Source organism: Naegleria lovaniensis (assembly GCF_003324165.1).
Source record: "Naegleria lovaniensis strain ATCC 30569 chromosome Unknown tig003, whole genome shotgun sequence".
In the NCBI taxonomy this organism is placed as follows: domain Eukaryota; phylum Heterolobosea; class Eutetramitea; order Acrasida; family Naegleriidae; genus Naegleria; species Naegleria lovaniensis.
Window position 1 is genome coordinate 87,846 of NW_025407825.1, and position 15,434 is coordinate 103,279.

At 36.1% G+C, this 15,434-nt stretch overlaps 9 protein-coding genes across 9 annotated transcripts; 5 read left to right on the top strand and 4 right to left on the bottom strand.

The window, feature by feature from the left end:
- Positions 1–804: 804 nt before the first annotated feature.
- C9374_009466 (uncharacterized protein) lies at positions 805–1,698 on the bottom strand (the record flags this gene model as incomplete). Its single annotated transcript, XM_044699656.1, has 1 exon — positions 805–1,698. One exon carries the CDS (start codon positions 1,696–1,698, stop codon positions 805–807), a length of 894 nt encoding a protein of 297 aa, XP_044554783.1.
- A 323-nt stretch (positions 1,699–2,021) lies between these two features.
- C9374_009467 (uncharacterized protein) lies at positions 2,022–2,642 on the bottom strand (the record flags this gene model as incomplete). The annotated part of the gene is made up of 1 exon (XM_044699657.1): positions 2,022–2,642. The coding sequence occupies one exon, from the start codon at positions 2,640–2,642 to the stop codon at positions 2,022–2,024; it is 621 nt and encodes a 206-aa protein (XP_044554784.1).
- A 133-nt stretch (positions 2,643–2,775) lies between these two features.
- On the bottom strand, positions 2,776–4,416 carry C9374_009468 (uncharacterized protein; the record flags this gene model as incomplete). Its single annotated transcript, XM_044699658.1, has 3 exons — positions 2,776–3,456; positions 3,584–3,849; positions 3,972–4,416. The coding sequence occupies 3 exons, from the start codon at positions 4,414–4,416 to the stop codon at positions 2,776–2,778; spliced, it is 1,392 nt and encodes a 463-aa protein (XP_044554785.1).
- A 352-nt stretch (positions 4,417–4,768) lies between these two features.
- Positions 4,769–5,503, top strand: C9374_009469 (uncharacterized protein; the record flags this gene model as incomplete). The annotated part of the gene is made up of 1 exon (XM_044699659.1): positions 4,769–5,503. One exon carries the CDS (start codon positions 4,769–4,771, stop codon positions 5,501–5,503), a length of 735 nt encoding a protein of 244 aa, XP_044554786.1.
- Positions 5,504–5,726: 223 nt separating this feature from the next.
- Positions 5,727–6,614, bottom strand: C9374_009470 (uncharacterized protein; the record flags this gene model as incomplete). The annotated part of the gene is made up of 1 exon (XM_044699661.1): positions 5,727–6,614. One exon carries the CDS (start codon positions 6,612–6,614, stop codon positions 5,727–5,729), a length of 888 nt encoding a protein of 295 aa, XP_044554787.1.
- Positions 6,615–6,815: 201 nt separating this feature from the next.
- On the top strand, positions 6,816–9,287 carry C9374_009471 (uncharacterized protein; the record flags this gene model as incomplete). The annotated part of the gene is made up of 1 exon (XM_044699662.1): positions 6,816–9,287. The coding sequence occupies one exon, from the start codon at positions 6,816–6,818 to the stop codon at positions 9,285–9,287; it is 2,472 nt and encodes an 823-aa protein (XP_044554788.1).
- A 204-nt stretch (positions 9,288–9,491) lies between these two features.
- Positions 9,492–11,458, top strand: C9374_009472 (uncharacterized protein; the record flags this gene model as incomplete). The annotated part of the gene is made up of 5 exons (XM_044699663.1): positions 9,492–10,235; positions 10,344–10,777; positions 10,858–11,015; positions 11,074–11,174; positions 11,324–11,458. 5 exons carry the CDS (start codon positions 9,492–9,494, stop codon positions 11,456–11,458), a joined length of 1,572 nt encoding a protein of 523 aa, XP_044554789.1.
- Positions 11,459–11,575: 117 nt separating this feature from the next.
- Positions 11,576–12,961, top strand: C9374_009473 (uncharacterized protein; the record flags this gene model as incomplete). Its single annotated transcript, XM_044699664.1, has 2 exons — positions 11,576–11,894; positions 12,117–12,961. The coding sequence occupies 2 exons, from the start codon at positions 11,576–11,578 to the stop codon at positions 12,959–12,961; spliced, it is 1,164 nt and encodes a 387-aa protein (XP_044554790.1).
- A 56-nt stretch (positions 12,962–13,017) lies between these two features.
- On the top strand, positions 13,018–15,288 carry C9374_009474 (uncharacterized protein; the record flags this gene model as incomplete). Its single annotated transcript, XM_044699665.1, has 1 exon — positions 13,018–15,288. One exon carries the CDS (start codon positions 13,018–13,020, stop codon positions 15,286–15,288), a length of 2,271 nt encoding a protein of 756 aa, XP_044554791.1.
- Positions 15,289–15,434: the final 146 nt, after the last annotated feature.

Sequence of the window (15,434 nt, forward strand, 5' to 3'; positions counted from 1 at the left end):
AACTGTGAGAGTAGTGTTTCTACTTTCTTCAATAATCAATGTAAGAAAATATATAATTGAAATAACAAGCGGAAAAAGGAAGGCACTAGAAATATGTGTTTATCCTTCTTTAGGATTTGCTCAAAAACCGTGATGGTGTTGTGATATTGTGTCGGGAGGAACACAAAGATGAGAGAGGATGGCGATGGTCGAGTATTGGAGCTGGTGATGAGGGTTTCAAAACTTCAGCAAGGTGATGATATTGAGAGAAAAAGGATGATGATGATGAACTATCTCAACTTATTGTCTCTCCATGCAGGAATGAACGGGATGATATTGAAAATGTTCTTCCGAATGTCAATATCACACAACAAGATCAATTCTCTCAAGCTTGATTGTGAAAGATGCCGTTTGTGAAGGACTAATGAATGTGGCTGTTTGTTTTCGTTCGTCGTTGTGAATATTTTGACGAATCTTTGTGAATCATGACCGAAGGCCTTCGCACTCCTGTGAGTGGTTGCCGCAAACGACTACTTTTTGCTTCTTTCTAAATGGAAACAACCACTCGAAAACGAGGTAAACACTTGATATGGAACGATTTCCTTGTGAAATCGAAAGAAGTGAAAACATGATTGAGTAAGCACAAATAATGCTCCAGAAACATGTTCCTCTTCGATCTGATATTTTGCGCTCGTTGGCCAAAAACATCAAAGGCAAGCGAAATGAGAATTGTTCAATTCCAGTTCCAGCCCAATTAATGGCATAGATTTTTCTCGTTCCAATTTAACAACTCTATTCTGCACAAGACCTCTGTTTTTAATAATACTAGACGTTATTAGAGGATGTTGTGCCAGCACTAGCTGCTCCCAAACCATTCAAATTCAATTCATTTCCAAAGGCAAACCTAGAGACTGAGAAATAATTGAGCACACCCACTGCAATCAATGTCACAAACCATACCAAATTATGATCGAGTGCTAATTGTGCCACCAAAAGATAATTCAGCACTGTAGAAGCAAACATTGAAATTCCATAAATGATGTACGTCCGTGATAGAGTTTGCCAATATTCTGAGCTATTTGTTCGTTTCCCAAAAACAATTCTACAATGCAATTCATATTGACTCCAAATTGAAAGAGCATAGGACAGTAACCAACATAGACTCGATTTGACCGAGTCATCAAATGTTGATTTTTCAAAAATCGTCAAAAACAAAATTTCATAAATTACAAAGAAAATAAGAGTTCCTATCAGAGAGCTCAATTGAAACAATAGAATGCGTCTTGTTTCCGTATGTGGTGAGGAGCCAATTGTTGTAGAAGCAACACTTGATGATATTGTTGTAGAATGAAGGATAGGAACATGATCCGACTCGAGTGTCTCATCCTCCGTTTCATGTGGTTCAAGTCCCGATACAATGGGTGATGAAGATCCTCTTGTATTCGAGGACGACAATGACGCCATCGGAGTGTACCTTTTCGTAATTCCACTACTACTACTGCTCGTTGTACTGTTGCTATTATTGATTTCTTCTATGGAATTAGTTGCCACTTGTTGAGAACCATTCATTGATTCTACAAGTGGATCCACTTGTTTGCTACTATTGGTATTCATGAAAGGGTAGGTCTGAGTAAGTGGAGGATATTTTTTGTATCTCGAATCGTTCGAAATCGTTTTGGTAATTCGATAACACCCAAGACATTCCTCTAAGTGGTTCATATTGTGGAGAAATACTCTCAACAACTTGTATGCAGCTGACTTTAGCTTGAAAGCAATGCATTGAAATGAGTCTCGATGTTAATAACGACGAATTCGTCATCCTTTTTGAAAAAAAATTCATGTAGACAAAGTAAAAAACAACAATAAAGCACAACAGATTCAAGACCAAACAGTCAACCCTTTGGCCATCCTAGGTAAAAGGAGATAGCAAAGCTAGGTTTCGATCCTAGGACCTGTGGGTTATGAGCCCACCGCGCTCCCCCTGCGCCACTTTGCTTTACATCTGTTTCTCTATCTCAAAATTTACCTGCTGGTTTATAAAATTAATTACACAACTGGGATCCATGATTCACAGTAACAAATATTTTCTCTTCGAAAGCAAGTGACGCAAAATTTCCTTCATGGATTTCACAATTATCACCATCCGTGAAGGTGAGAGCCGTATTTTCATTAATTCGAAATGTTGACCTGGCTTCGTTGACCAATTGTTGAAATGACTCTACCACAATTCTTTTTCTGCGTTGTAAAGAATTGGTGTTGAGATTGTTTTCTTGAACAATCAAAGTCTTGATCAAAGGTTGTCCGTATTCCAAATAGTGTTTAAGGTGACGTTGAAGATAGATCATTTTTTCAGTAACATCTGAGTACTTTTGTAACATGCGGATATATATTGCATGATCATCATCCGCTTCATCATTAAAGACAAGATCATTAGGATCAAATTGAGCCTCCGTTTGAACCTCTTGAAGTAATGGTATCATTATTTGAGGAAGAATTTGAATATTCGTAGTTTGTGCCAATAATTGTAAATTGTGCTGTTTCAGTTGAGTCATGTACTCCAATTGTTGTTCGATCATTTGGAAATGGCTCAAACAACTCTCATTTTCAAATCCTGATGGAGGAGGTGGTGGTAGAGGTGGTAAAGGAAAATTCATCCCAACCATCACCAAGTGCGAACAAAGTGTTTGAAGATCCATCTCAACCGTTTTGGTTGTTTTAATTTTTTTTTAAATTTTTTTAAATCTCTAGCCGTTATCGCGCATGGGTTTCGAATTGTAGTAATGGATCACCCAAAAATCAATAAGTTTTATAGACACACTGTGAAGAGGGAGGATCAAACAACGTCTTACTTCCACAAAAATCTAAAATGGGTTGAATTCTCACACTATCATGATCGCTATTGTAGACAATGACTCCAAATTTCTCTTCGAGTTGATACATGTCCTTCATTTTGTGCTTTTTCATTTCTCGTTCCAAATTTTCTTGTAAACGTCCAGATTGAATTATGGCTTGCAAACAGGGACAAAATTCTGGACATTGTTTTCCAATACTGTGAATGGCCACAGGTCGTTCTCGTCGTTCTGAGCCATTGGTTGTCGTGAAAGATTGGTCATCGTTTTTAGACTCTTCTTTGAATCCATTGGAAATTTCACATTTTGATTGTTTCATGTCAACCTTAATACTTTCACATGACATGATGGTTGGAATGGCAAGAGTAGCATTACAATCTCCAATGACTGGATACAGTTGTTGAGTCACATACATGTATTGAGTCATGGCTTGATCATCGTTATGGATATTATTTGGATCAATGGTATTTTCAAATGCTTTTTGAAGATAGGCCTTGACATCGCGTTTTCTTGCCATGTACATGCCCGAGTTGAGAAATTTGAAAGTGGATTGAGCATTGCAATAGGGTCGTACTGGATAGTTTTCTTTACGGACATATTTTGTTACGACTGTTTGGACATTCATATTCTGTTGTGTGAATTTAATGGAATGGTTCGTGTTTCGTGTATAATGACCAGAGTATTCATATAAATTTTTTTAAATAGTACAGTTGTATCAATAATAATAATTATTACCAAATGATGCTTGCACGTACCTTAATGAGAGGAATGAATAATTTAGGAGACGGTGCTCGATTCTTTTCTGCATTAAATAAAAGTGGCCAATTGAGCTCTCGATCTCGTTCGACATCAATGCCTTCATCTTTCAAATATTTCCAATAAATTTCAATGGCATTTTGTAAATGGTCATAGAACATGACGTCTAATCCATCACTGAAAAAAATATAATCTTCTTCATCAATGTAAGAACTTGCTTGACTATTTAGAAACTTTTGAAGAATGATGTACTTTTTCCAATGACCTAAATAATTTCAAAAATGTCATGAATTTTTTTGTAATATATTTTCGCATCGTTAGATTTCACATTCAATGGTCCATCAGACACATGTCATAGGTTGTTAAAATAATTTTACAATCACCTACCATAAATATTCACTCGTTCCTGTCCAATATAAGTTGGCATGACTTTTCCAATTTCATTAAAACTATAATATGAGGCCAAATAGACTTGACAATTCGATCGTAACACATTCGATGTCAATGCATTTTCCAAATGTTGATTAATAAAAGTAATGGGATACACAATTCCTTTGTTTTTTCGAGTCGACGGCGATGATGATGTATCTGTAGTGGTCGATGGCAAATGCATCGACGGTGACTGATCATTGTATTGTTGTTCCATTCTGTGTTCAAGAAGTATTTCATGTCGTCGTTGTATTAAATGGTTCAATGTTTCGTGTGAAATTTTTCGAATTCCACGTTGATAAGAAATGTATAAAATTACAGAAAGCGTGATCGATAGGAGACCCAGCGAAAATAAATATTGTTGTTTTTTGAGGAAATTAGGGAATGGAATTTGGAAAGTCATTTGTGTGTGTTTGAAGGGAATTTTGAAATTATTTTACAAATTAAAAAATTAATAATTCTAAGAATAATTGTTGAATGGAAATTTTCATGCGCGTGTCATCAATCGGGTTGTCATGTGTTTGAGTTAGGAGTGTGTCGTAACGAGTTTATGCAAAATGGATGATGGCTCCTGTGACTCGATGAATATTTTTTTTGGTTGCTGTCATCAAGATGTCAATATTTCAAAAATTAATTAATTTAAACACTTGATACATCATCCCTAATTGCTGTATGAAGGGACATGTAAAGGAATGCAATTCATTCATGATGCCAAGTTCATTCCAATTCCGTTCAATTTAAAAAAACAAAAAAAAATGAATTTTTTGTATCGTTTGTTCGGTTCGGGTGCTGCCCATCACACCTCATCATCAGGAAATGTTGAAAAAGATCTCCGAAAGAAAAGAAGAATGTTACAATTAACGGAGGATCAAATTCATGTTCAAGAAGAAACCTATGAAACATTAACCGAAACTATTAAAAATATGAAACTACATTTGGAGTCCATCAAACAACGAGAACAAGAAATGATTTTATTACAAATTGATACGGAACGTGAATTACAAGAGGATTATGAAAATTATTTACAAAAGGGTAAAAAGGATGAGGAATATGAAAAGAAATATGAAGTATCTCGGAAATTCTTGGAAGAAACAATGGCTGCTAAGAAACAAGAAATTAAAGCTAAAATGGAAGAATACGAAGCAAGAATTAGGAGTTTGGAGTTGAAGGCTCAAGAAATTCTCAAAACAAAACAAGTCACAGAGGACACTAATTATTTGTTGAACGAAGAAGTTCAACGATTGGAAACTCAACGACAGAAAGAATTTGTTGCTTCCGATAATTATGATCAGTTGGGAGCGGAGGAAGATTTGGAGGCCTCATCGAACATTCCTCTCACCTTGCAAACGGTATCAATTCAACCACAAGTGCATGACGAACAAGAACAACAACAGCATCCATCAACAATAGTATCATCATCCGAGAGCAGCAATATTTCTCCTAACAGTGCAGGAAAGGATTTATGGGACAGAAAAGATGACCATGTGTAGTGACCATTTGACGTCACATATTTCGCAATTAGAGAAGCCTCCGTTCCGAGAGGCCTCAAACCACCATGTGTGTTTAAGGTGATCCATCAATATTGACCTCGTTTTGGGTGATCTTGTCACATTTGGCTTGTCACAAAACCATGACTCTGTACAGAAACACGCACTCATTCTTGCAACATAATAGCTCCAAACCTCAATCTTAAAATAATTATATATCTATTTATTATTTCGATGAAACACTCTCATTAATCTTCTTTTGCAATTTGTTTCGTATTTTCCTCAAATAATCCTTCTTATTCTTCTTTGATTTCTTTACAATCTTGGAAGCATCATTTCGAGCAAATCCACTGAACAATTTTTGTTGCTTCTTCAACTTGGCAGCTTCTCCGTGAGCCAATAATTCACTAGTGCTATCCTCCTTTTTAAATTTGAAAATTTGTTTTTGTCTTGCCACTGGATTATCACCATCCAACATGGAGACACGAATCACTCGATCATTTAGTAAATAATAATCAAAAGTTTCAACAATCATTTGAGCAATTTCTGGATCTTCCATTTGAACGTAGGCTTTAAAAAGAGGATGACCTGTTTTCTTACTTTTTGGAATTCTGACATTGAGAACGGTTCCGACCTGGGAGAAGAATTTTGTAATTTCCTCTTCATAAAAACCATGAGGAAGTCTCTTAATCACAAAAGTTCTATTGGTATTTGAAAAATCAACAATATCATTGCTGCTAGAAGTTGATGATTGCTTATTGGAATCGGAAGATGAAAGACGACTTTGTTTCAAGTTTTCAAATATCGTTGCAATTCTATTCACTGCTTCTTCTTTCTTGGCTTGGAAGTGAGGAACTCTGTCTTCCTCGATGGTATCTTCTTCTTCTGTTTTGGTACTATCTTGCACCACTTCTTCTTCCAATTCCTCTTCTTCCTCATCGGATGAATCATCAAAAGCCATCATGACATCCTTTTTAATTTCCTCCACTTCTTCTTGTTCCTTCTTGTCTTTATATTCTTGTTCTTGTACATTGAGTGTTTGTTGTTTTTGTTTCAAATCACGGAGTTTGTCTTTGAGAGAGGGTGTTGATGATGCGGTCGTTGATGCTGGCATGGCTGATGGAGAGAAGTGTGGTGAAATTTTTTTGTTCATTCAAATTTTTGAATTTCTTTTCATTGGTTTGAACAATTGCTCGTAGAGACCAAGACCAGGAATGAATAGTAATGTATTTGTTAGAAAATAAATCCTCTCTATGGTGAGATCCAATCAACACAGCAAATCGAAAATGATTGAATGATTCAAATCAATGAAAAAATGAAAGCAAATGATAACAATGAACAACAGCCCTTTCAATCAAATTCAACATCATTTCAAACTTTGAAGGACATTCCAATGGTGAACCAACAACAGCAACAACACAAGGTTGAATTTAATGATGAAATGTTTCAACCTCATCATCAAGCTATAAAGAATGACCCTTCATCCCATTCCGATCCGAATCATCATCATTACAATTCGTCTTCTTTTGTGTCGGACATTATCACACCTCCTTCACAAGAACCCAAAGATGATGATTCTTTACAAACATTGGAGGAAAATATCAATTTTACAAGACAAGACACTTTCAATAATTTTCTTCTAACTCAACGTCACCAAGAAGCATCAATCATGAATTCCGAAAATATTAATGATCATACGATCATTGTAAATAATCCTTCTCATGATGAACTGTTCCATAATAATAATGACAACCCAAATACTGTACCTAATAAGACCACATTACAGCAACTTTTGAAAGGAAAGGCTGTGCAAAGTTCGGCATCTTCGCTCACCATAGATGTCGATCGAAAATATTTAACAATCAATGGTCATTCCACATTAAACCAGCTTATTGAAATATTCCTTGCCAGCACGCGAAAAGGAACGTTCATTGGAGATCACAAAATTCTTACTGCATTTGCAGGAATTATTTCCAGTATTGGATTATTTTCCATCTTTGAAAAATATAACTTGTCACAGAGCGCACTCTACCATTTAACATCCAATGCTGCCATTTATACAGCATTTCCATTAGGTGGAGCCACTATTTATTTATTAATTGAGGATTTGTATATATCGTTGCGAAATGTTAATTTTGATATTGGTACATTGACAGAGTTAGAAACCATTTCGTCACTTGTAAAAGGTCATGCTGCACTTTGTGTCTTGTTGTTACTCATTGACGACATTGCTTTGCACAAGAAGCAACTGTGGAAAGTGGAAATTAGCAACTTTGGACTCGCTCATAACTTGGAGCTCATTAAGGCATGCTTTTACTTTACTAGTGCTTTTTTGTTAATGAACAAGATTGAGATTAGTAATCCTCACATTATTGAAATATTTTTGCAGAACGGAGCAAAATTAATTCCCATTTCAAGTTTACTCATTCTTGGATTGAGAAGTATTGGATATTATTTAAACGATCCTGCCCTTTCAAATATTCTTTCCAAGCTCTATTACTATTGTTTATTGATTTTGGGAGTTTTAGGAATTATTTCTGGATTTGGTTTTTTAACTATGGAAACCAATCGTTTTTATGAGCTCATTCCAGTATTGAGCAAGCCGTTTTGTGATGATCATCCTCTCATTGCCAACACTTTTCAAACAGTGATATCCTCATTTGTGACACTCTTTGGAATTGAGTCCATTCAAAAACATTCAGGTATGAATGAGAGGACGGCACAAAGTGTGATCCAGTATATTGTCTCGACACATTTTGGATCATTTCTAATAAGTACAGGACTTGTATACTATGGTGTCAAAGCTGTTGAATTTTCATATCCATCACTGCCTATTCATAGCATTCAAGATAGTAACGTTTTTTCTGAGCTGCTTTCCACAGCAATCAATTCACTTGGTCTTTTATCTATTAGCAGTGGAGTGTCATTATTTGGACATGTTTTCGATGTTGAGGGCTTTAAAGGAGTACTGGAGTCTTCGACATCACTTATTGGTGCATTGACATTGTTTTTTTCAGGAATAAGTATTACCAAGCATGATGTTTCAATTTACAGAACGGACTTGACTTCGTTGATCCAATTTAATGTGGACAAGGGAGTTGTTTTCAAAACTTTTCTTGATAATTTACCGACCTATAAGGATTCATTGAGTGCATTGGCTGCATCTCTCTGCGCCTTGAAGGGCATCTCTTTAATTATTGAACGAATTACCTCGAGGTCCTTTGCAAACTGGATCTATCGTATGGGATATAGTTTATTAATTTCATCCATTTGCTTTTATTTTGGATTCAGACTTTGTTATGATTTTTGGTCTCCAAACGTGGAAGCTCTTTCCATCAAATCATCTCTAGACCCGGTTGTGAAATTAATTGCATGTTCATTAAGCTCGAGTCTATTATTTGCTTCAGGACTCAAATCATTGGCAGACATGATTCAAGTACCTCATGTTCACACGGAACGAACAAAACCTCCATCATTGTTCACTCCTCGCAAGAAATCATGGAACGCCTCACTATCATTCCTTGACAAGTGCAAATATTTCACAAAGAAAACACTCAAACAAATTCATCAAACAACCTGTAATGCGATTGAGTATGTTTTGAGTTGGACATATTATGGAGTTTGCAAACCAATCCTGTACCATTCGAGGTCACATCCCATCACCACACTTTCTGGACTCGGCTTATCGATTGGAGTTTTTTCCTATGTGAATCGATTGCAGTTCAATCAACAGCAATTGCAGAATCAAATTCACAACTTGTCCAAGATGGGAAAATTGAACAAGTAATAGAGCATGTAAATATACATTATTCTGATAATAGAAAACCTTTTTATTGTGAAACCTCAAGAGCAGGTATTCTCAGAAATTCTACAAGAATATTTACCATCCATTTGAGAATGGATGATGCACCTGCAGTACAACAGCAGATGAACTTCTTGAATGCGTTGGGAAATGTTGAGATTTCAAAGATGGCTGAAAAAATAAAAAAAAATGAATTCATCATCCTCTTCACCTCCAAGAAAATTATTGAAAACGATGCCCAACCATCTCACTAACTCATCGGAAGAGGACACTGAAGCATGTTCCTCCTCTCATACCAATTCTACAATGAAAATTATAACAAGCGGTTCCAATCATGATGCAGAATCCGATCAACTGTTAATGCCCTCTCCTGCTGCACAAATTCCATCCTTCTCTCAACAACAAATGATTCATCATTTTACAAGCAACAATTCGAGTCAAAATCATTATTCAGATTCAACTCCAAAGAAGAGATTGTATGAAACGGCGTTGAACAATTACTCCTCGCAGCATCATTCTTCACGTTTATTCCCAACTAATTTAACTCTTCCGCCTGATCATTTTGAACATGATATTACTCAATCACCTGCTTTTCCTGTGTTGAAAGACCTGTTTGATGCTTGTGATATTAATAATAGAGATACGGAACTAAAATCTGCTATGTCCTCATCATTATCCTCAGGGTCTTCAATATTTTCGGAAAACCATCAAATAGACTCACAGGGAGAGGTACAAGTGCCACCATCATCTCAACGAGATGCGAGTGACAACATGGTTGATCAACAAACGTTGAACAATGTAAATTATTCAGCAACAAGTGTTGCGGCAGCAGTAGAGGCAAAACCATTAATTTGTAAAGAAATTGAACCAAAAGAAATCAAGCTGAATGTTTTGAATTTAAACAAAAAGGGTCATCACATCAGAATTTTACTTGTAAGTGTGCATTATGGACCATGTACATGAATGCAATTAATTGTCAAATTCAAATATTCGACTATGGAAACACCATTCGAATGATGTAAATAACCCTTCCTCAACCAGGTTCGACATGGTCAATGTATCACCAATGTACAAAAAACCATTTTACAAGAGAAACCCGATCATTCAATACCATTAAGCAAAATTGGAGAAGAACAAGCAAAAGCAGCAGGTGTATATATTCGGAGATTCTACGAAGAAATGAATCGTAGACTGAAAGAACAAATCGATAAGCATAATTTAAATTATATTGACATTTCAAACAAAAAGTTTTCCAACACTGTGAAACACATTTCAAACGAAACAACCGAATTTAAATTTGATAACGATAGTGATACTGAGGAAGACGTTCAACATGCTTCTCACAATGGAAACAATCATGGAAAAGTTGTGACATATCCGTTAAGAGTAAGATTATGGAATTCCACATATAACAGAGCTAGAATGACAGCTGAATATATCATGAAGGAAGCATCCAACGTCATTCAAGACCAAAGGTAGGTGACGTGGCGTATTTTAAAAATTGCGACGTAATACGTGGTAACCACTCGTATCGACATGAAATTAACGTGATTAGGGAGAGCATTTTACTTGTGGAGCAGCAATTTGGCCTATTCGAAGGAGTACCTTTGGAAGAGTTGGCCAATCGTTTCCCTCAAGAATTCAGACATTTTGAAAAGCATATTTGTGCAACAGGTCGTTTTTATGCTCGTCCTCCTCTTGGAGAATCCAGATGTAAGTAACAAATATTTGGTAATCACATATTATTGTGACGGCTTAATATAACATGAAGTTGATGTTTCGAAACGAGTACAATTGCTGTTTGATAAATTTATTGAAGACAGCGAAAAAGAATGCATCAATGATATTGTAATAGTATCACATGGTGTAACTGTTCGTTCTTTCACACAGAGTAAGTAATACTGAGATAATGTCAAAGGATTAACACAAACAACCATTGAATTCATAATTGTTTAGTGGTATGTTTATGATACATTGTTCTTGACATGAAGTTATTCATCATGGTTCATTCAAAATATTAGTGGCTTGACCTTAGTCCTGAATGGTTTGACAAGGAAATGAATCCCAACAATTGTGGCATTCGTTTACTGGATGGACAACACCGAGATAGAGGTTATGTATTTAATGGCTTTGGTCTCTCCCATCATCGAAACTAATCCATAGCAACTTATTCCTTGATCCTATTAATTTAAAAATTATAAATATAATATTAAATATTATTATATTTGAGTCATTCAAATGTATTGTTGAATTTCAAAATTAGCAAGAAAAAAATGCCAGGACATTCACAACGTCGTAAACATACTTCAAACTTTCGAGCAGGAAGCAGCTCATCAAGAAATGGCAACAACAAGGCTTCATCATCGTCGGCATCATCATCGGGACCAAACACGATAGATGCTGTGGTTGAGAAAATCATGATGTGGAAAGAACAATTTATGTTTGATGATTGCATCAAGTTATTGAACAAGACGATAAAACAATACTCGTCAAGTCCGAGAGTGGTTGATTTGCTTTTCTTGATGGGGGAGGTGTATTTACAGAATGGAGATTCTTTGAACGCAAAACATTTCTTACAACAGGCTGTTCAAGGTAGGTTTGTGAGAGAGAAATTTAAATTGTCAAGGTGATGATAATGACGCTTAAAATATTATTCCCTATCAAATTCGACTGATAATCAACAATCGCTTCAAATTTATTCAATCATTGATGATTCAATGACAACAATTACAACAACGAAATCAAATCATTCATGAACTGAACCTGACCTTGTGTTAAAATTAATTAATACCGATTACTATTATTGTAATACAGTAAATCCAAAGCATTACCCATCACTCATGTATTTGGGACAAGTTTCGGAAGCTAACGAAAGTGCTCAATATTTTTCTCAAGGACTCACAGTCATGCAAGAATCATTGAAATCTAATTCAGGAAATATTGAGGAAATTAAACAGTTGTATGTGCAAGGTCTTTGCTCAGTATGTGAATTATACATGACAGATTTATGTTTTGAACCCAATGCAGAACAGGAGTGTGAAAAATGTGTAGGAATGGCACAAGAATTTTATCAAAATGTACCCATTCAAAACTGGGATGTTGGTTTGTTGCAAACCTTAGCTCATTTAAGAATGTGTCAATGTAAACCAGAAGAAGGAAAGCAATTCATGCAAGTTGTTGCTCAAAAAGTGATCGATGAAGGAAACAGACTGAAAGAGTCAACAGATTCCTCATTCAACGATTTGGTCATGGGCTATGATTTTAAACTCTCGACGGCAAAGAATCTCATTGAATTACAAATGCACCAAGAGGCAAAAACAATTTTGGAACAATTGAAGGACCAATTCGACCAAGTTGTTGACTTGTGGTACCTTCTGGGAATTTGTTATGATTCGTTAGGACAAAGTGACGTTGCAATCAAATATCTCGAAAAGGCCTTAAAAATTGGAAAACAAATTCAAGAAGATGGCATGTTTTTGAAAGAAGTGAAAGACGAATTGAATTTGGTCAAACAAAAATTGTCACAATCTGGCGTGCAAAATCCTGGAAGTGATTTGATCGATGAAGACGATGATGAGTGGGAAGATGTTGTGGAAGATTATCTCGAATCCAACAATGAAGTTGTTGATGACGATGACGACGCCGAAATGAATGGATAATTCAATTGAAATGACCGTTACAATTGTTAATTTGAAAATTAAATGAATTTAAAAAAATGTTTAACTCTCCGTTGAAGCCTGTTGTGAAGAGACCAGTAGTGAAACAGCAACTTCGTCATCACAGTCAACGATTTTCAACCTCTCTTTCATTGTTTGATCCTCTTCCATCTCAAAACGATTCTGAAACAGTTGCAGCAAAAAAGCCTTATCGTCTTGATTTATACATTTCCTATTCATCCCGATTAACAAGACATTCATCATCAAGCTCTTCTCAATCCAAAGAATCTTCATGCTCCACTCCCTCTTCATTCACTCTTCATCATGAACTCATGTTCCGAAAATTCATTCCTCTTGAAAAACATTTCCATTCGAATTATGATCATCATTATCGGAATGTGTGCATGAAAGCCTTGTTTCATTCTCGACTTGAAAAGAATTTGGAAGAGACCTCTCGAGAGACTCATGCAATGAATTCCAATATTTCAACTCCTCTCTCTTCTTCATCAGAGCCTTATTCTCCATTTTCCTCTTCTTCCTTTCCAACCATGAAGAACAACACTTTACACTCTTCAACACCAAGTCATAGTATTAACCGTATGTCACCAAGAAAAAACTCTTCTAAAAAGAAGGAACATTCAACATTCTCGGCAGGTATGTCATTCCACTACAAGGGAAGAATGGGTTTTACGAGTATGCAATTTATTCCAACAACGAGTGCTTGCATGTCTCCTCCAATTCTTGTCACTGGAGATGCAGAGGGATCGATTCAATTATTCTCCATTGGTCACGTCCATGGCTCTCCAAAAACAATGATTGAGAAACCTTCTTTGAAAATTTCAGTACCCATGAAATCTTTTGTCAATAGAATTTGTACAACAAAGAGTGGAGGATGTCTTGTGGCAAGTGATGATTCTACCTTGTTTTTTTATGATTTATGTCGACCAGCAGTGGAAGGATGTCAACCAACAGTGAAATTCGAAGGACACACCAATGACTTGACCGATGTCAAGAAAAATACTTGGGAAAATTTATTTATGAGCTCATCGATGGACAAGTCTGTGAAATTATGGTCTCCTCAACTCTCCAAACCGTTGTTTTCGCTCAATATTAAGGAATATGTCCATTCGTGTTGCTGGATGCCTTACAGTAATCATTACTTGTTGACATGCTCACAAAAAGTCATTACTGCACCTTGTTCGGAGAGTTGCATCAAAATTTGGGATTTACGAAAATTATCGAGTCATGTTTGTGAAATTATTGAGAATGGAAAATTCAATGAGTTGCGCTCGTCTTTAACGACTTTCAATGATGACGATTCAGAAAGTGAGAGTGATGGAGACAATTTTGGAGGATCTTCGTTTTTTGGATTCTGGTCTGCCTCATCCTCGTCGTCATCCTCGAGAAAATCTTGGCAACGCGCTGCCTTAACAAGTTTTGGAGCAGCTACATCCATTTCAGAACCAGAATCGTACTATGATTCGACAGCACAAATGTATGTGGAGCCATTCCTGCCACATCGAGCCTCAGAGAAGATTTTTGACATTCAATTTTTGGACGAGTCACACTTGTTGTCCTCCTCACCGTTTTGCACCAAGATTTGGAACATTCAAGAATTGTGTGGTGTTGATGGTCGTACAAAGGATGAGCAGAGCAAGATGAAGGTCACTGGCATGTGTACTCTCTCACACAAATATTATTCAAATTATGATGACACTTCAGTTCAATCCTGTAATGTTGTACCTGCTATTCATTCACCAACAGGTCACTTGCTGACTGGTTGCAAAGATGGTCATTTATACATTTGGAATACAGCAATTCACACTCAAAACACAAATAAGAGAACGAATTTCACAACACGAATCAAACAAGCTCATGTAGCAGCCATTCGTTCCCTATGCTGTAGTCATGAAGGCGATTTGTTTGCATCGTGTGATCAATTAGGTCATTTGTACATTTCATCCATTTATGATGGTACGAGTGACGACAATGCCAACAACATGAACGACAATAATTGGATAGACTTGAATTGCAGCTTTGATTCCAACTCCTCTCGCAACAATACCTCTCAAATAAGTATCGACATGAGCTCAATATTTTTTGAAGATGATCGAATGCCAACCACTACGAGATTGACAACCGATCCAACAACTGTGGCTGGATCTGTTGGTAGTGGCAGTAGCAGTAGTGGAGGAGAGGAGCAGTATTATTCTAATAGTTCTAATGAACATAACTATTCGAATTTATTTACAATAACATCTAGTCCGCAAAAGAGGTCAAAAGATGCCGAGCTAGAGTCATCATCAAGAAGAAAGAAGAAAAAGAAATAACAATGATGAAATAGATACGTCAGTCCTTGCAAGAAGTATCCTCTTTTGAGTGCGTAAGTGAAATGATTAATTTCAGTAATTGTTGTGAAAATTTTCATCATCACAATTTAAAATTAATTCCAAATTGAATTATTCATAAGTCCTGA